The 20,155-nt window shown below is 40.0% G+C and overlaps 2 protein-coding genes across 3 annotated transcripts in view; one reads left to right on the top strand and one right to left on the bottom strand.

Moving 5' to 3' along the window:
• ATM (ATM serine/threonine kinase) overlaps positions 1-8,652 on the bottom strand; it is a 166,994-nt gene extending 158,342 nt beyond the window's left edge. The window contains exons 1-5 of one of the 2 annotated variants that reach the window (XM_058289104.2): positions 8,337-8,652; positions 7,370-7,469; positions 7,179-7,291; positions 5,377-5,522; positions 1,871-2,035 (exon numbers count right to left, since the gene is read on the bottom strand). In XM_058289104.2, the coding sequence (XP_058145087.1) occupies positions 1,871-2,035; positions 5,377-5,522; positions 7,179-7,291; positions 7,370-7,441 (496 nt within the window). In that variant the 5' untranslated portion in view covers positions 7,442-7,469; positions 8,337-8,652. Of the gene's footprint in view, positions 1-1,870; positions 2,036-5,376; positions 5,523-7,178; positions 7,292-7,369; positions 7,470-8,291 lie in introns of both variants that reach the window. The other variant, XM_058289103.1, reaches the window with a different exon arrangement.
• A 169-nt stretch (positions 8,653-8,821) lies between these two features.
• NPAT (nuclear protein, coactivator of histone transcription) overlaps positions 8,822-20,155 on the top strand; it is an 84,144-nt gene continuing 72,810 nt past the window's right edge. Inside the window, exon 1 of the mRNA XM_058289473.2 lies at positions 8,822-9,024. Coding sequence (XP_058145456.1) covers positions 8,988-9,024 — 37 coding nt within the window. The 5' untranslated portion in view covers positions 8,822-8,987. The remainder of the gene's footprint in view (positions 9,025-20,155) is intronic.

The following is a 20,155-nucleotide window of genomic DNA, read 5'->3' as shown; positions in this document are numbered from 1 at the left end:
GAGCCCACACACCTCAAAAAGATAATAAGGTAATAATGTGAACAACTTTATGCCCACATATTTAAGATCTTAGATGAAATGTACAAATATACTACCAAAGCTCACTGAAAAAGAAATACATATGCCTCCCACCTCATGGAAAATTACAATGGTAGCACAATACTAAACTTAATTAACAGCAGTGAATTATGCATTTGAATTAGTTAAAAGGGGAAATTTTTTATTATATAGCTGTTGCTAGAATAAAAATTTTTAAAAAAAGGACTGTACAACACAAACAGTAAACCTTAATGTAAATATGGACAATAGTTAATAGTTAAATTATTAACAAACCTCAATTTTAATGAGGTACCAAACTGCAAGGTGTTAATGAGTAGAAGGGGGTGTCTATGGGAACTCTGATCTCCTGCATGTTTCTGCAAACCCATACTTCTCTAATAATAATTAAAAAAAGTAACCTGAATAATTCTATACCTATTAAAGAAATTGAATTTATAGTTAAAAACATTCCAACAACAGCAAAAAACTGCAGGCCCAGATAGCTTCACTGAAGGATTCTAACAAACATTAAAGAATTCAAGAATGAAAGAATGTTGATTCTTCACAATCTCTTCCAGAAAATAGAAAAGGGAAAACTTTCAAACTCATTTTATGAAGCCAGCATTACTTTGATACCAAAACTAGACAAAGATGTTATAAGAAAAGAAAGAGAACAGCCCAAATTCCCTCATGCACGTCGTGAGAGCCATGGCCTGATCTCCAAAAGCTACCTCTATGCTTGTTGAGGGCTGTTTGGGGCATAGCCTACCTGGTATTAAGAGCAACATCAAAGGACTCAGGTGATTCCTCAGAAACCAGTAAAACAGTGAGAAGCTCTTGATTCATGTAGGAACAGTAAGTGAAGTATAATGAAGGAGTGAGGGCACTGATTAGGTCTCAAGTTAAAATACAAAATTAGCAATAAAGAATATAAATAAATGTCTTAGCATAATTTAGCCTTAATACTTAATAAAAAAGAATGAGTTTTTAAATTTTCGGACTGATTTTAATAGAAGACTTTGACATCTGGCTTAAAGTCACCTAGTTAATGCCAAGTCCCATATTTACCTATTAAACCCTAAAAAACAAATTGTTACACCTTTGAAATCAAAAAACAAAAATATTCCAGTCTCTGACCACAGCTTCCTTCCTTTGTGGTCTCAGTACCTCTGTTATAAGCTGACAACAACACTAGATACTTGCCTGGCACCCAATCTACATATCCAGTCAGTCATCAGGCAGGCCCCAGATATTCTATTCCAGTACTCTTGCTTTCCATTACCTTACCAGTGACCGGCTCATTGTCTAATCCAATGGATATTTCTGTGTCTAATCCTTTCTACAACACTTAAAATGTTGACTACACTTCCTCCAACTTGAAACTCTCTTGCTTTTTCTTCTATACATTTCTCTCTCCTGATTTTCTTCTTTTTACTTTAATCATAGCCTAGCTTAGGTGGTGTATCTGCTGTGTATCTGCTATACCTAAACAAAGCCCTATCATATGATTATGCACACTGCATTATAATCTTTTGGTTTATTTGTTTTTTTTCTGCCACTATACTGTCAACTCCTTGAAGGCAAGTGGCATCTTTGAACCCTACAATTTTATGAGTAGTTCCTATGACAGGCACACACTATATTACCAAAAAATTAATAACTTAATAGGTACTTAATAAGTGAAAATTAAGCTTCAGATTCCATGCTGTAAAATTTTACCAAGGTATTTTCAAACTGTGAGGTCATGTGGGGGCTGCAGCCAGACTCTGACAGCTTTTTTGGTGAAATTTCACTTCTGAGGAAAAATTCACAAAGAAACCTCAAAACATACCTAGCCATTGTTGCTGAGATATTTCACACCAGTATTTTCTCACTGAAAGAATGTCTTTGAGCAGTATGTTGCTACAATCAGCTCCAAAGATGGCACCATTAGATGAATCTTTCACTGTAGCCATGATATAATTCAAGAGTTCTTGACATTTTAGCCTGGGGGCTCCTGTTTAAAAATTAAACAAACAAATGTGACATATAAATCTTAAAGGAAAAATAAACTAAAGGTACTTGAAATGGCAACTATTTAAAGACTTCCTTTTGGGAAATTACTATTAACCACCTTCTCATAGAATAGAGGTCAGCTAACTACTTAGGACACCCAAAGTTAGCCAGCCACCTGCTTATGTAAATAAAGTTTATGGGGACACAGTCATGCCCATTCATTTACATATAATATTGCTGATTACTAAGCGAAGTTGATTGGTTGCAACAGAGACCATATGCTCAGCAAAGACAAAAATATTTACTACCTGGCCCTTTCACATAAAAAATTTGCCAATCCTTGTGATAGAAGAACATAGAAAAAAATCACTCATTTATCCTTAAAATTCACAATTAGCCCATTACACCTGAGATGATCTAAAGTTTCTTGGCATCCTTTCTGAAGAACGAAATTTAAAATAACTGAAGATGACACAAGGATATTTACCCTGAAAAGCAAAATTACTTTTAAGTCCTACAATAGCATTTGTGGCACACAATTTGTAAGGCTGTAATATGAACTGGTTTAAAAACAGGAAACTACTTATTAACTAGACTTGGCCCAATGGATAGGGCATCCGTCTACCACATGGGAGGTCCGTGGTTCAAACCCCAGGCCTCCTTGACCCACGTGAAGCCGGCTGATGCACAGTGCTGATAGGCGCAACAAGCGCCCTGCCATGCAGGGGTGTCCCCAGCATGGGGGAGACCCAGGCGCAAGGAGTGCACCCCATAAGGAGAGCCACCCAGTGCGAAAGAAAGTGCAGTCTGCGCAAGAATGGTGCCGCAAACACGGAGAGCTGACACAACAAGATGATGCAGATAGAAGCGGTCACAGAAGAACACACAGTAAATGGACAGAGAACGGACAACTGGGGGGAGGGGTAGGGGAGAAAAATAAATCTTTTTAAAAAAGATATATATTCTTGAAAGCAACAAAACCATTTTAAAAATTACTTATTTTCAACAAATCACTGATCTCAGGGCTCAAGTTTTTGTATTTCAATTCTGACAATCTTAAAATTGCACAAAACTTTATTGATGTAAGCTTTGAGCAGGGTCCAATTCATTATGTATATACTCTAGCTCTAGGATTTCCTTGTGATGTGACTTTCCAAAGTATCAGACTATGGTAAATATACAATGAAAAAAGTTTAAAATCATTTTTACTTATGGCTTAATTTACAATTTTAAGCATCTGGTCAGTGACAAAATGCACAACCATATGATCCTTATAACACCCGTGCATCTCTCTTACAGTCTGTACCACATTATCTTATCTATAACCTCTATTGTACTGTTAGACTTTGAAGAAAAGAATTAATCATCAATATCTATATTCCCAACATATATCCCTGTAACTGCTTTAATAGTACTCAATAAATATTTGCTGAATGACTACATAAATTATTAGGATGAAATCTTATTTTCCTATATCCTTTTTTTTTTAAATTCTCTCCCCTTCCCCCCACCTCCCAGTTGTCTGCTCTCTGTGTCCATTTACTGTTCTTTCGTGACTGCTTCTATCCTTATCAGCAGCACCAGGAATCTGTGTTTCTTTTTGTTGCATCATCTTGCTGTGACAGCTCTCCATGTGTGCAGCACCATTCTTGGGCAGACTGCACTTTCTTTCGCGCTGGGTGGCTCTCCTTACGGGGCGGACTCCTTGCACCTGGGGCTCCCCTATACAGGGGACACCCCTGCGTGGCACGGCATTCCTTGCGCGCACCAGCGCTGTGCATGGGCCAGTTCCACACGGGTCACGGAGGCCCGGAGTTTGAACCACAGACCTCCCATGTGGTAGGCGGACGCCCTATCTGTCGGGCCAAGTCTGCTTCCCTTCCTATATCCTTTATCCCAACATACATATTCTTCCTCTGCCGATTTTCACAAGTGTTTTCAACAACTATGTTGCTAGTCATTTCCAAAAATCAAAATCTGCCTAAAAGGACAACTAAGGTGCCTGCAAAGACTTTAAGGAATACCATGGAACCTCACATTTTTCACAGCTGAGCTCTCTATTATTTAGGCTCTGTCTACACTTTGTAAAAGCAGACAAATGGGAACAGATGTGCTCAAGCAGTTGAATGCTTGCTTCTCACATAGGAGGTCCCAGGTTCAGTCCCCAGTGCCTCCTAAAAACAAAAACAAACAAAAAAACAAATAAAAAGCTAACAAGTGGTTGAGCGCTGGCTTTCCATATATAGGTCCTGAGTTCAATCCCCGGCCCCAATACCTCAAAAAAAAAAAAAAAGAGCAGACAAACGCTGACAGAAAGAAATGATTATCTGTCTACTTGTTCCTTCCCACCTGTCTTTTCACCTCTTTTTTCTAATCACTTTCTTTTGTTTTACCTTAGATACTAATGCTAAACAAGTCTGGCAAATTTTGGGTATGTATCTGGATTCTCAACACTACACCCTCTGAAAAAAAGTTAAGAAGTAAGCTGAACTGGTAGGAGCTCTGTGGTTTTGCCCTGGATCAAAGATGTTAACATTACAAACAAAACCTGAAAAGAAAGGAAGCCTTAAATAAAAAACACCACTTTTCAACCATTTAATTTATATTGCATTGTTAATTTCACGCACTTTCTTACAACCAACACATTGATAGTAATAACATTATAAATGTGATCTCTCCACTGTTAAATTTGCAACTGAAGATTTTTTTTACTCTAAGACAAAATTATAAACTGAAAACTTTTCTGGTGAGTCACAAACTGGTATGATCTATCTCTTACCCCTATCCCTCACTCTATAAGTACATGTTAAATTTCTCATGTTACTGGCCAATAAAAAATTACTGGATGCAAGGCTACCACACAGAGCGAAATTAGGTGCAGAATATTTCAGTGTAGTTTAAGAGAAGAGAACCCAGGGGAAATGTCAATGCTATCTTCAAATATCTCAAAGGATGTAATGTTGGAAAAATGATTAAGATATTTGCATATTATCTCACAAGCGTTAACAAATGGATACAGATTTGAACTGCACTTAAAGCTGGTCAAAGATAGAAACTAATACATCAAAAGGTATTTTACAGTAATTCTACCTAAATGCTAGGGCCGTATAGAGAAGATCCAACCATGTGTAGTTGAAAAGAATACTTTTTAGTCTTTTCAATACTGAGTCTAACATTCCACTCTTGTATAATTTCCCCAGTTGAACCCACAGAATTAAAATTCATTATATTTACCAGAAATTAGTTAGTACTCAATTTTTGCCTCACCATATTCAGTTTAAACTTATACAACAATAACCTTCAAGCCATTTATCTATAATATGTTAATATAATGCTACTTACTTTTATTTGCACATTTGATGAAGTATTTAACCAAGCTACTGATTTCTTGCATCTTTTTTTGCCTGGAAGCTTGTGTTGAAGCCGATGCATTTGATTTTGCTGTTCTCAGACATTCCGTTTCCTTCTGAATATATTTCTGTAAAAATCTTAAAGAGAACAAAATGGGATTTTAGCAACTCAATAAATTCTTAAATTATTGTAAAAGTTTCAAAAAGCCTTGCATTCCATCAAAAAGAACATCTTGTTAACCATATTGCTTCGATTAATGTACCAGCTAAACAAAACAATTACATCAAATCTCTCTTTCAGGCCCAGCTCCCACAACTCCAACGTAAAGTATGATCTGCAAAGCTCTTCAACTGCAACCTCCAAGATTTTCTATTGGTTTACTGCCTGCACACTCCTTTTCTCATTAAAAGCTTGCAATGGTATATGAACTCTCAATTCCTCTCACCCCTTTCCTCTTTTTCTGTATTTGGCCTACCTCTTTCCCTAGAGAGTTGATAGTCTAGCCTTAAATGAAGCTTGCCTACAATATATTTGTGACTAATCAGGAAGCCTACCTGAGTATGATACATAATAGTATTCATCTTTAGGTAAAAACTGTATTTGCAGTACCTGTAATAAACTAAATATCCAGAAGAACAGAAGCATGCATTTCCCATATCATAGGCATTTCAAATTTCTAAGAGTCAATTTAGTACCAAATAGGAGCTTAAAAAAAAATTGGATTATCTGTTCTAAACATTCAAAGATAAGTAAATACTTTTTTTTTTTTAAAGATTTATTTATTTATTTTATTTCCTCCCCCTCCCCCGGTTGTCTGTTCTCAGAGTGTCTATTTGCTGCGTCTTGTTTCTTTGTCTGCTTTTGTTGTCATCAGCGGCACGAGACGCGCGGGCGGCGCCATTCCTGGGCAGGCTGCACGTTCTTTTCACGCTGGGCGGCTCTCCTCATGGGCGCACTCCTTGCCCGTGGGGCTCCCTTACGCGGGGGACACCCTTACGCGGGGGACACCCTTGCGTGGCAAGGTACTCCTTGCACGCATCAGCACTGCGCGTGGGCCAGCTCCACACGGGTCAAGGAGGCCCGGGGTTTGAACCGCAGACCTCCCATGTGGTAGACGGACGCCCTAACCACTGGGCCAAGTCCAGTAAATGCTTCTACTTCCTATCAGTAGAAAATGTCTCAAGTTTATATATGTTCCATATTCTACATTGAAGCATTTTATTCATTTTTCCTAAGTCTTACAATCTGTTTCTATTTATAAATGGACTTCATGATTGAAAATTATGCCTCTCTGAAAAAAATGCACCATATCTGTTTGCCATTCTTGTCTGGCAATTAATTAAGTCTCCCCTTTGCCCGAGTCTTGCTTGTTTCTTATTCTTTTTCTGTATAAAAGTTTTCTAATCTTCCTTTTAATTATTTCATTATAATTTAACACACAGTGGGTTACTTATAATCAGAAGCAATACTTAAAGATGTGAAATAATTAAACATTTATTCTCTAATTTGAAATAAAGTCTTATGAATTAACCAACATGACAGGAATTCCCTCTCAATTAATCTTGAGTGAGATATATCTAAGATATTTTATTAAACAAATGATTTAAATTTTTTAACTTTTCTATATTAAAATTAAAAAACCATGTTTCAGGTAAACATATTAAGCACCAACTTCATGTAAGGCACAATGGTTTATAGGGAGCAAAGATAAGACCACATTAAAAAATAAATAACAACATCAAAACAGAAATAAAATGAAATAGAAAAAAATAAAGACAAAAAAATCAGAATACCTGAAAACAGCATCCCAGTTCAGATATTTTCCTTGTTTGGAATCTGAATGACGATCCAAATGTTGAACTGTTTCGGGATCCCGAATCAGGCGCTTAAATTTCTCAACTTCTTTCTGAAAATGAAAAATGAACTTAATAGTGGGTTATCAACCATAGACTTGCTTCAAGGAAAAATTAAAGCACTTCACTACCTTTCGTTCTGTAGCTCTATCATGTTCCAGTTGACGGCAGCAAATAAGCAGATCGTTAAGTGCCAAACTCATGGTTCAGAACTTTAGATCATAAAATTGTCTGTTAAAAAAAAAAAAAAAACCCACATAAAAAACAAAATAATTAGACCATGGTATTAATAGTTAAGGCTAACTGTACAAGAGGCATATGATCAAAAGCACAATTTAATATTTCCACATTTAAAATGAGATTCTTTTAGAGTAGATCAAAACAATGACTCAACAGGGTGAAAATAAAAGTATCATTTACTTTTTTAAAAAGGCACCTGTTAAAGAAACATGACATTTCAGCTGAAACATGAGAGGAACAGAAAAGAGCCAGATAAATAAGGAAAAGAGCACTCAAGGCTTTACCACCGACAGACTCAACTATTTAAAAGTACCCTTTTTCGTATCTAATGACTTGTCACCTTGCGCATTTTCTGTGTTCAATATGTACACGAATCCTCACAACTCTTTGCGGTAGGTACTATTATTATTGTACCGTTTGGAGAGAATAGCCAATTTGCCCACGAGTATACACTTTGTGAGTGGCAGAGCCAGGATGTATACCAAAACAATCTGGCTACACAGCCCACACTCGGCCAAGGGTAAATTTATTTCCAGGAAGATGTAGGCAAGCATTGTCAAATTCTGCAAAGGGAGCAAATCAACCAGGTTGAGTATGAAAAGGAACAGCTGATTTGCCAATTCAGGCGCAGGAGGATCAAAGCAGGACATCTAGAAGGAAGCTCAGGGCTAAATCCGCTAGGAGTGAAGAGAAGAGGATGGGGGGGCGCGGCGAGAAACGATGAGGTGAAACAGGTGGCTTCTATGGTGGTCGCTGTGGATAAAAGCGTGAGACTGGGTGTGGGAGCGGAGCCAGAACAGGTCAGATACGAACTAATTCTCCATCGTAGAAGGTAGAAACTCGCTTCCACGCCCCTACCTCTGCGCTGTGACGATAACGGCACTGGTGGCCTAAGCGGGTTCCCTCGAGGCGGCGGTGGTTGCAGCTCAAATCCCCGGTCTCCTCGCCTCCTTCCGCAGCTGCAACTGCAGCTCCTCGAAGCCCTACTCCTTCGCACCTTTTCCACACTACAGGTTCACACGCGCCGCGACCGCGCAGGGCCGGCATCTGGAGAGAGGCGTTCCGCGGAGCCCACGCCGATGCTCAGTCTGCCCATGCGCGCCAAATATCACGTGCGCTTTCCTTCGCGCAAAACCCTTGCTCTCCCAAAACATCGGCCTCGCTGAGAAAACGCGCATGCGCCCCTCCCACCAATGGCGCGCGACCTCTCACTCGATGCTCCGCCTCGGGCTCTTGTACCTCACCTCTTCGTCCTCTTCATCAGCCCCACCCCTCCAAAAATGAGGACGGAAATGACGACAGGTCCAAGGAGCCGGGAGGCGGGTTTCATTTCGGCGCCTTTCTTTCTCCGGCGGAAGCGATTGGCTGGCGTGCCGCGAAAGAGGCGGGACAAGTTGCCGCGGGTTCGGCGTCTCCGCTGGAACCGGGAGATGCGGCGCAGGAGCTGTCGCTGTGTTTGCCTCCACCTGAGTCTCTCCGTTGATTGTGGTTCCTTCCGCGGCCTCGATCATGTTGTTACCTTCGGATGTAGCCCGGCTGGTACTGGGTAAGCGCGGACGTGGGAGAGGGTTATTGAGGCAGGAAAAGCAGGACGGAAGGACCTTTGGGGCCAAAGGTTTTTCCCTGGGCGGGGAAGCTTTGGGGTTTTTGCCTCCCCGCCCACAAGTTCGGACTGGGGGTGATTCTGCTTCAGCCGGAGGCTCGGGGCCAGTTTAAGCCTTTTTGTGCGGATGCTCTTCAGAGGTTGCGTGTGAGGGGAGGGCTGAAGAAAGCACGGGTGGAACACCTGGGCCCGCATTCTGAGGGAAAGTCAGGCCTGGACGTTAATTGGGACCCCTGAAAGAGAGTTGTCTACGTGACGGACAAACTGCGCTTTCTTCGCCCTTGGAGGCACTTTCCCCGATCCAAACAGGAAAAATAAAGACTTCCCAGCCGCCCAGCTTTGTAGAAAGACCTTGATGTCCTTCGCGTAACTCGCCCTTAGAACTACGAATTTGGGACGAGTCAGGGTGATCCTCCTCTCCACCCCCCCCCCCCCCCGCCACAATTCGTCTGAATAAGTCGATTTCCAGTTGCGTATTTTTAAATAGTAGTGATTCTTATTCCTTTGATTAGACAAAAACTTCAAAGAGGAAATGCCTTCCAGGTGAATATTTTCTAGCGCTAGTTTTTCCTCCATTCGAGAAGAGGTTAGTCTCGTGGGCTAGTATCCTGTCAAGAGTGTATTTATTGTTTGTGGGGGCCAACGGGTGGTTGTTGTTTGTCCCGTGAAAAAATGAAGATTGCATTTCTGAGAACGTGAACCACGTAAAGCTCAAAACCTGGGCTAGTGAGAGACATATGTAACACCCCTAAATGTAAATTATCTGCAGTGAAACCTCCCGGTAGTATCCATAGCTATTACTGCTGTTAATCTATCGTTTAAAAAATCCATTTGCCTTGTTCCTTTTTCACAGACCCAGCCCTTTCGAAAACGCGGCGTTTATGCAGGCTGCTTGATAAAGCACATTTTGCACGAAACAGTCAGGGGAAATGGTTCCACCATCCATTTTGGAGAAACTAATGATTTAAGTTTAAACGAATATTTTGTTAATATTTGTTTAATCTTTTGCCCATTTTATCAGAATTGAATAAGGGCACAGTTAACCTACATCTGTATATAAGGTAAAAAGCTGGCAATCTTGTAATTGTTATACTTAATAGACTTATTTGTAAGCCAATCAAAAGTAGACTTTCACAGTGTACATTGACATACTTTATTTTTCCTCGGTGTCTTATTAAGCATTTTGAGTTTTGGCAGTTTGGTTTTCCAGTTTAGTTTCAGTGACCACAGTCATGAAACAGGGTTTCTCAACCTCGGCGCTATTGTTTTTTTGAGTCAGATTATTCTTTGTTATGGGGAACTGTACTGTGCACTGTGGAATGTTTAGTAGTATCCTTAGCCTCTTACCTCCTAGATACCAAAGGACCACCACCCCAGCTGAGATAAGGAAAAATATCTCCAGACATTGCATATAAATTCGCAGGGGTTGGGGAGGCAAAATAACCTCTAGTTGAGAACTGCTGGTCTTAAAAAAGGAATTTAATTATCCAATTGGAATAACTCATACCAATTTGTGATTATTCAATTCTCCACAAACCTGCTGCTCTGCTTGACTTCTTACTTTTTTAAAAAATAGATAAAAGCTCCAGAGTCATTTGTCTTAACCTAGAATTCTTTATAATCCATTCCGTTTTCACAGTTACCACTCCTAGCAATATGCCTCTCATTGCTTCTCACTTGGACTTTTTGTCATAACTTCAATGATATCTTCCTTCGTGGATATCATCGTTCTTACAGTTTTTCACAACAGTATTCCTAAAGCATTTGCACTGTTTCTTCTATTTTAAAGGTTCAAACACTTATGCACTTAGTAAAATTTCAAATTGTGCAAAAGGCACAATATAAAAAATTGTAATAAAAAAAGCCTCCTCACACTCGCTACTCTTGCTTTTTTCCATTTAGCATTATATTTTGGAGCTCTTCCCATATCAGCACATAGAGACCTACCATCCCAACACTTAGTGGCTTAAAATATTAGTGTTATTTACTCATGGTTCTTACTTCCATCCATACCCCCTCCGCATCTTTAGCTCTTCCCTTGTTAGATACCCATTTTCTTAATAATGTCCCTTTAACTAATCTTTGGGTACCTAGTACATTCCAAACACTGTGCCAGTTGCTAAGGATAAAGAGAAAAGTGAGATCCTTAAGAGAGTATACATAATTTAAGTTTCTCACCTTTAAAAACACTTTACTGGACTCCCCCACCTCACATTTTGTTTAAATCCCATAGCACCCTTTCAGAGGTGAAGCTTATTCAAAGAGCAACGAACTCTACTTCCTTACTCTACTTCTTTTATTCTTCGGAACACTGCACTTTGACTTTTGCGCCTCACTGTACCTAAACAGCCCTTGCTACTCAGCTACAGCTAGCTGTTGGCTTACTGGGATTTCTTTAAATAGTTCACAGGCCAAAAATACATCGAAGTGTTGCATATTGTGTCTGGGTCACCAGTTTGGGTTTATCAGTGTGTCATACAAAGTGCTCTGTAGAAATTATCCTAATTGGCCTCCCTTACTAGATCTCAACTTCTCAGCATCTGCCCTGTGTTTTAGGCATACCAAACAACTTGCATTTTCTCCACATAACTCCTATGTATGCTGTTTCCTCAACCTACAATGCTTTTCTCCTTGTTTTCCTAGCTTTTCTCCTTGTTTTCCTAGTACACTTTTACACAAGTCTCAGGTCAAGCAAGATCTCTGAATCCTCTTCCACCAGGTACAGTTAGTACTGTCTCCTTAAATACTTTCATAGCATTGTACATTGCTTATTTTACTGAGCTCTTTGGTTCCTTACCTCTTTGTCTTATTCAGTATTCTTAATCTGCAATTAATGGACAAGCTTCAAGAGTTCTGGGAGCTCCCAAAATTAACTTTAAAAGTTTGTGGGGAGGGAAGCGGATTTGGCCCAGTGGTTAGGGCATCCGTCTACCACATGGGAGGTCTGCGGTTCAAACCCTGGGCCTCCTTGACCTGTGTGGAACTGGCCCATGAGGAGTGCTGATGCGCGCAAGGAGTGCCATGCCATGCAGGGGTGTCCCTTGTGTAGGGGAGCCCCACGTGCAAGGAGTGCGCCCCCTAAGGAGAGCCGCCCAGCACGAAAGAAAGTTCAGCCTGCCCAGGAATGGTGCCGCACACACGGAAAGCTGACACAACAAAACGACGCAACAAAAAGAGTCACAGTTTCCTGTGCCGCTGACAACAACAGAAGCGGACAAAGAACAACATTCAGCAAATAGACACAGAGAGAACAGACAACTGAGGGGGGCGGGGTGTAGAGAAATGAAAAAAAAAAGGATAAATATTCTTTTAAAAAAAATGTTTGTGAGGAGCAGAGGTGGCTCAAGCCATTGGGCACCTCCCTACCACATGGGAGGTTCCAGTTTCAGTTCCCAGTGCCTCCTAAAAAGAAGATTAACACACAACGGGAGTGGACGGTGGAGGGATAAAAAAATATATATATCTTAAAAAAAAAAAGTTTATGGGCAGGTGGAGCTTTTTTGTGAGGAGTGCTTAGATTCATTAACTTTCTACATGGAACAGCATCTATCCAGGAAAACATAAACCTACCTGAATATGTAACATGGAGGAATTTTAATGAGGGAATTGTTTACGCTGGAGATAGATTATCTGAGAGGCCAAACAGCTTACCATGAGGCAACTCAGGTTAGCAACAGCAGGAAGCTATGGTCCAAAACAGGAGAGAAGAGAGAGATGAAGCAATACATAGGCTAGGTTGGTTATGTGGATCATGAAAAGGTGGACTGTGGTGAGGGAGCTATAGTCACAGAGGAGATGCTGCCCAAGGCAGTGAAGGGAGAAGGAGAAAAAAAACTGGCTCCTTTATCCTCCCCACCAGTGGCATAACTCAGCTAGGAGCCAACTGTCCTGGGAGCCTGGAAAACAACCTACATGGTATTAGCCTTCCAATACGTGTCATGCTTTGCAGAGCAGGGAAAGGGTAAAGAATGGATTTGAAGGCAAACAGATGCAGGATGGCTACACCCCGAAGGATCCAGAACCATTGGTCTTAGTAACCTTTTTTTCTTTTTTGAGATACAGGCCAGGGATTGAATGTGGGACTTCATATGTAGGAAGCTGGCACTCAACCACTGAGCCACATCAGCTCACCCAAGTTGGGTTTTTTTGTTTGCTTATTGTTTGTTTTTACGGAGGCTCTGGGACCTCCTATGTGGAAAGCAGTCAGTCAATCACTTGAGCCACATCATCTTTATATTACTGCTCCCTTCATCTTTATATTGCTAACACAATATAGACAATTTAAAAATGATTACAAAAGTACAACTGTAATCATGACATTCCGTTTTGTCTGCTGAATACTATCTGTACTCATTGCCCTGATGTTTAGAACTTTCATGATGTGGACCCATTCTCTCTTTCCAATTGTATCTTCACCTATTCTCTTTCATATACTTTGTGCTACCTCCAAACTGGACATGTTCCCCAAACATGCCCTGCATATAGTCTTTCCATTATCTCCTTTGGGATTCCCAACAATTCTCCTGATTTTCCCCAATACTGGTAGTAATTTCTCTACTCCTATGCTTATTTCAAGCAAGCTAGAGCAATTTTTCTTATCACTTTTGCTTTGTATGACAATATTTTTTTGGTATATGTGTTCTGGACCCTAGTAGATCATAATTTCTTTTTTTTTTTTTTAAAGATTTATTTTTATTTCTCTCCCCTTCCCCCCTCCCCCAGTTGTCTGTTCTCTGTGTCCATTTGCTGTGTGTTCTTTGTCTGCTTCTGTTGTCAGCAGCATAGGAATCTATGTCTCTCTTTGTTGTGTTATCTTGCTGCATCAGTTCTCCGTGTGTGCGGCGCCATTCCTGGGCAGGCTGAACTTTCTTTCGTGCTGGGCGGCTCTCCTTAGGGGGCGCACTCCTTGCACGTGGGGCTCCCCTACACAAGGGACACCCCTGCATGGCATGGCACTCCTTGCGCGCATCAGCACTCCTCATGGGCCAGTTCCACACAGGTCAAGGAGGCCCAGGGTTTGAACCGCGGACCTCCCATGTGGTAGACAGACACCCTGTCAACTGGGCCAAGTCCGCTTCCCCATAACTTCTTTATGGTCAGTGGTTTTGTCTTTATTATTTGTGGATTTAATGATACTAGGCATTGTAAAGTAAGTCTTCCTAAAAATTACTTGTATTTTTTAAAGAGTGGTTTTGTCTTTATTATTTGTGGATTTAATGATACTAGGCATTGTAAAGTAAGTTTTCCTAAAAATTACTTGTATTTTTTAAAGATCATTAAGCTATTAGTAATTTGGGGGAATTAGAATATGTGAAAGATGAAATTTTTAGGTACTGCGTTTTACTATATTGGTTTCTTGGGGTTTCTCTCTTCCATCTTTCTCAGATGGAAAGGAAGAAGGCCAGTTACTAAAATTTGAATACCCTTGATAAAGTTAGGATTTTATCTTTTCTTCTTTTTCAGTTATGTTTTCCCTTCATTTTATCTTGTTACTCATTACTATACCCATTACAGAGAAGGCTGAAGACAGTACTATAGAAGAAAAAGGAAGTAGTCATACTTTCTTACCTAATTGTATACCTTTGTCACTAAGTTTACACAAAAGATATGTTCTTTTAGTTTGAAGTTTTTTTCAGAAATAAAAGGAGAAAGCTCGTAAGATTCATGTCAATATTAATTGAAAGGTATTCATCTATAGTGATATCACTATCACTATAGTGATAAGAATTGGTGCAAAATTTCAGGTGTAGAATAATCTGTGCCTAAAATTTAAGTGATATCACTTATCACTATAATGATAAGAATTAATTGGTGCAAAATTTCAGGTGTAGAATAATCTGTGCCTAAAATTTTCCCTTGTCTCCTAATTGAGAATTGGTTACAATCAAGTACTTAATGATAAGTATTTTGTAGGCAAAGAACTTGTTAACCATATATATGTTATGGTTAAATGAACAAGATAAATGAGCAAGAAAGTCTTTTACTACATTATTTTGCTTTTACCACGTTATTTTGGAACTTTTAGGAAAAAGAAACTTAAAATACACTGCGTTTAATCTGAAATGGAAATTTAAGATTCCTAAAAAATTGGAGATGTTTTTAAGAGCAGAAGATAGGGATCTCATATGTTACTATTTTAAAATGTGTTATAACTTGGAATATTACAATATTGCTGTTAACTATAGTCCATAAGTTACATTACTTGTGTATTTCCATGCACCCCCATATTCTTTTCACCTTGTAATAGGAATACATATTTGTTTTAGTTCATAGAGGAACATGCTTGTATTTATATCATTAACTGCAATCCTCCTCCACCCTCCTGGTTCACTGTTTTTCAATGTTTAGATTATTCTTTAGCATTCTTTCACATTTACATCCCTAGACTACCCTTTCAGTCACAATCCCATTTATAAATGAGCTGTGTTAATTATACTCACTATAATGTGTTACCATCAACTCTATCCATTTCCACACTTTTACAATCAAGCTAATTGAAATTTTTATGCATATTAAGCATCGGTACCCCTTCTCAGGTGTCATCCTGTCTCCTAGTAACATCTACTCTAGGTTTTAACTCTGTGTGTTCTTCATATTTAGGTCATATTAGTGAGACCATACAATATTTGCCCTTTGGTGTCTGGCTTATTTCAGTCAGCATAATGTCTTCAGGGTTTATCTGTGTTATATGTATCCCAATTTCATTTCTTCTTAAACAACATAGTATTTCATTGTATATATCACTGTAGCAGTTTGATATGGTTATGAATTACAAAAATAGATATTGGATTATGTTTCTAATCTGGTCTGTACCTGGGCGCGATTAAGTTACGATTAGGGCTTTGATTGGGCACATCATTAGAGCATTGGGGTGCCCTATAGGGGACCTGTGGGGACTCACAGATAAAAAGCATGGCAAAGGACATAGTTGAGGGTTTTTGATATTGGAGTTTGATGCTGAAGCCTTAAGATGAAGCCCCAGGAAGTAGGTTCACAGAGGAAAGAGAAGCAAGCCCCAGGAAGAGAGGAACCCTGAGCCCAGGAAGAAGCAAGTCCTGGGAAGAGAGGAACCCTGAACCCAGAGAGAAGCCAAGACCCTAGAAGGGAGGAACCCAGGAAGCCTGAACCTTCGCAGGCATCGGCAGCCATCTTGCTCCAACAAATGAAAATAGACTTGGTAAAGGAAGTAACTTATGCTTTATGACCTGGTATCTGTAAGCTCCTACCCCAAATAAATACCCTTTATAAAAACCAACCAATTTCTGATATTTTGCATTAGCACCCCTTTGGCTGACTAATACAATCACATTTTGTTTTTTCATCAGTTGATTTACACTTGGGTTGTTTGCATCTTTGTGAATATTGCCACTTTTAACTTTGGTGTGCAAATGTGAATTGCATCACATTTTCATTTCTTCTGGATATATTCTTAGTAGACAGATTGCTAAATCATACGACAGTTCTTTATTTAGCTTCCTCAGGAACTGTATGTCTTCCACAGAGGCTGCACTGTTTTACATTACCAACAACAGTGAACAAGTATTCCTATTTTTCCACATCCTCTCCAGCACTTACTGTTTTCTGATTTGTTAATAATGACCATTTGATGAGATGTGAGATGATAGCTCTTTGTAGTTTCGATTTGTGTTGGCCTAAGAGGTAGTGATACTGAACATTTCTTCATGTACTATTTTGCCATTTATATTTTTTGGAGAAATATGTAAGACTTTTGCCTATTTTTTAATTGGATTGCTTGCTCTCTCATTGTTCAGTTGTATGATCTCTTTATATAGCATGGAAATGAAAGCCTTATTGGATATGTGGTTTCCAAATATATTCTCACATTGAGTGGGCTGCTTTTTCACCTTCTTGATGAAGTCTTTTGAAGCTCAAAAGTGTTTTAAGTTTTAGGAGGGCCCATTTTTTTTTTTCTTTTCTCATTCTTTTGGTATAAAGTTTGAGAATCACCACTTGGGAAGCGGACTTGGCCCAATGGATAGGGCATCTGCCTACCACATGGGAGGTCCGCAGTTCAAACCCCGGGCCTCCTTGACCCATGTGGAGCTGGCCCATGCACGCAGGGAGTGCCCTGCCACGCAGGGGTGTCCCCCGCGTAGTAGAGCCCCGTGCACAAGGAGTGCACCCCATAAGGAGAGCCGCCCAGCACTAAAGAAAGTGCAGCCTACCCAAGAATGGCGCTGTACACACGGAGAGCTGACACAACAAGATGACGCAACAAAAAGAAACACAGATTCCCAGTGCCACTGATAAGGATAGAAGCGATCACGGAAGAACACACAGCAAATGGACACAGAGATCGGGGGGGCGGGAATAAATAAAAAAATAAAATTTAAAAAAAAAAACAAGAATCACCACTTAATCACCAGTCCTGGAGATGCTTCCCTACACTTTCTTCTAGGAGTATTATGGTTGTTGCTTTTTATATTTATGTTTTTGGTGTATTTTGAGTTATTTTTTATATATGGTATGTGATAGTGGTCCTCTGCGTTCTTTTGGATATAGATATCCAGTTCTTCCAGCACCATTTGTTGAATAGAGAGTTCTGTTCGAGCTGGGTAGTCTTTATAGCCTTGTCAAAAACCTTTGACATAGATGTGAGGGTCTGATTCTGAACCATAAATTTGGTCCCATTGGCCTCCATGTCTTTCTTTATGCAAATGCTATGCAGTTTTTACCACTGTAGCTAGGTAATATGACTTAAATTCTGGAAGTGAGAGTCCTCAAATGTCGTTCTTCCTTTTAAAGAGGTTTCTGGCCATTTGGGGCCCCTTAACCTTCCAAATAAATTTGATAATGGTGTTTTCCATTTCTTCCTTTTTTTTTTTTTTAAGGCTGTTGAAATTTTTGTTGGGATTGCATTGACTCTATATACTAATTGGACAGAATTGACATCTTAACAATATTTAGTATTCCTGTACATGAACATGGAATGTTCTTCCATTTATTTAGGTCTACTTTGATTTATTTTAGCAATGGGTTGTAGTTCTCTGAATGTAAGTGCTTTATGTCCTATGTTAAGTTTATTCCTAAATATTTGATTCTTTTAGTTGGTATTGTGAATGGAATTTTTTCCTGACTTCCTCCTCATATTGCTGATTGCTAGTGTATAGACACATGATTGGTTTTTCCCTGACACCCTTTTCCAGTTTTTTCCATTCTTTTCTTTATCTGCTTTTTTGTATGTTTGCTTTTGGAGGTCATGTCTTTAAGTTCATTGATCCTTTCTTCTGTCTCTTCACATCTGCTGTTATATGCCTCCGTTGTATTTTAGTTTATTATGCCTTTCAAAGAGCTGATGTTTTTGTTTGTTTGCACATTCTTCTTTGTGCTCACCCAGTGTCTTAATATCCTTAATCTCTTTAGTTATCTCATTGAACTTAGTAAGGAGATTTGTTTGAACATCTATAATTAGTTGTCTCAAGTCCTTATGTCATCTGGACATGTATCATCTTAGCTGGTTCCTTGGACTGAACCTTATCTTCCTGTTTTTTAATATGGATTGTAATTTTTTGTTGGTGTCTTGGCATATAGTTTACTATATATGTTGATTCTGGCTGTAGTTTCTCCCTGTAGTCTAGAGCTTGTATTTGATTGTGCTACAGCCCCTCTTTGATACTTGTTTCAACTTAATTTGGAACTTTATAGTGGCTCATGTTTACTCAATCTGAATTCTTTTGGCTGTTTTTCATCTGTTTCTTTCCCTTTCTCCCTTGTTGGTTGTTTAGTAGGAGCCAGGGATGAAATTGGTACTCTGTGGAGGCTGAAGCTACCCTAGTTGTCCTAGGAATCAGTAAAGCTTCTCCTACCTTTCTCCCCTGCCAGGGGTAGGGATGGACCTGTGGCCTTGTGTTGCAGGCCATGCTGTGCAAGGCAAGACTGTGTGTAGTTGCCTGGAGAGACTGATGAAACTCCACACCCTTTCCTCCCCTGCCAGTGATGGGGGAGGATCCACAGATGTGGGCAGCAAACTAAGCCATGCAGGTCACAACTGACCACATTTGCCCAGGTAGACTGATGTAGCACCAACTCTCCTCTTCCCCTGTTGGGGTGGCAGTGGAGCATCAAGAGTGCATAACAATTTAGTTCATGCAGGCAGAAAGTACCTGCAAGTGCCCAGAGAGGCTGAGGTAGTACTGTCCCTTCTACCTTTGCAGGGCTGTGAATAGAACCACAGGAATGCCCAGCAGTTTAGTCCCTGTAGGCTGAAAGTTCCTACAGTTGCCCAGAGAGGCTGGGGAAACACCTTCCCCCCTCATCCTATCAGGTGGCGGGGATGGAGCAAAAGTATCCACCAATCCAGTGCTTGCAGGCTGAAAGTTACTACTGTTACCCAGAGAGGCTGTTGCATGTGCCCCCAGCTTCTTCTCTGTCAGAGGCATGGACTGGAGCCTAGGATATGACTGCAATCTGACCTGGGAAAGAAGCCAATCCTTACCATCACTATGATTTTCAGTCAGCCCCACTTTCCCTCATGCCAGGTGTGGCAGTTTGAGATTATTTTATGAATCCCAAAAGGAAAAAAATTATGTTTGTAAACTAATCTATTCTTTTGGTTGTGCTACCCTTTGATTAAATTAAATTCAGTTGAGGGTCCTTTGATTAGATTACCTCTTAAGATTGACTTAGCGTTTTTTTTATTTGACTATGTCAGTAAGTCGTGACTTAGATTTACTCTTTACCCCCTTGCTGCGTCTGATATAAACTGACAGTTATATGGACAGACACATAAAGACCTACAAGAGGAGAGAACTTTGTCATTTTAATCCTGCCATGTAACAGAAAGGAGAAGGCTCAAACAGCTAAAGTCCCTGGGAGAGATGGAGTATTTGCTTGATAGCTTATAGCTGACCTTGGGAAGAGAACTGAGACTGATATAGGAAACCCTGAGAGATAAGCCCTCCTACAGCTGAGACTGGGAAGAAGCAAGGCGCTTGGAGCCTCAAGAGGAACAAGAAGCCAATAGGGGAAGGCTGAAACCTGGCAGAGATCACCTGCCATCTTGCTTCAACATGTCGCAGTGGAATTTGGTGAGACAGTATCTTTTATGGTACCT

Source organism: Dasypus novemcinctus, chromosome 27 (genome assembly GCF_030445035.2).
Source record: "Dasypus novemcinctus isolate mDasNov1 chromosome 27, mDasNov1.1.hap2, whole genome shotgun sequence".
Taxonomy (NCBI): domain Eukaryota; kingdom Metazoa; phylum Chordata; class Mammalia; order Cingulata; family Dasypodidae; genus Dasypus; species Dasypus novemcinctus.
This window is presented reverse-complemented; position numbering and strand designations above follow the sequence as displayed.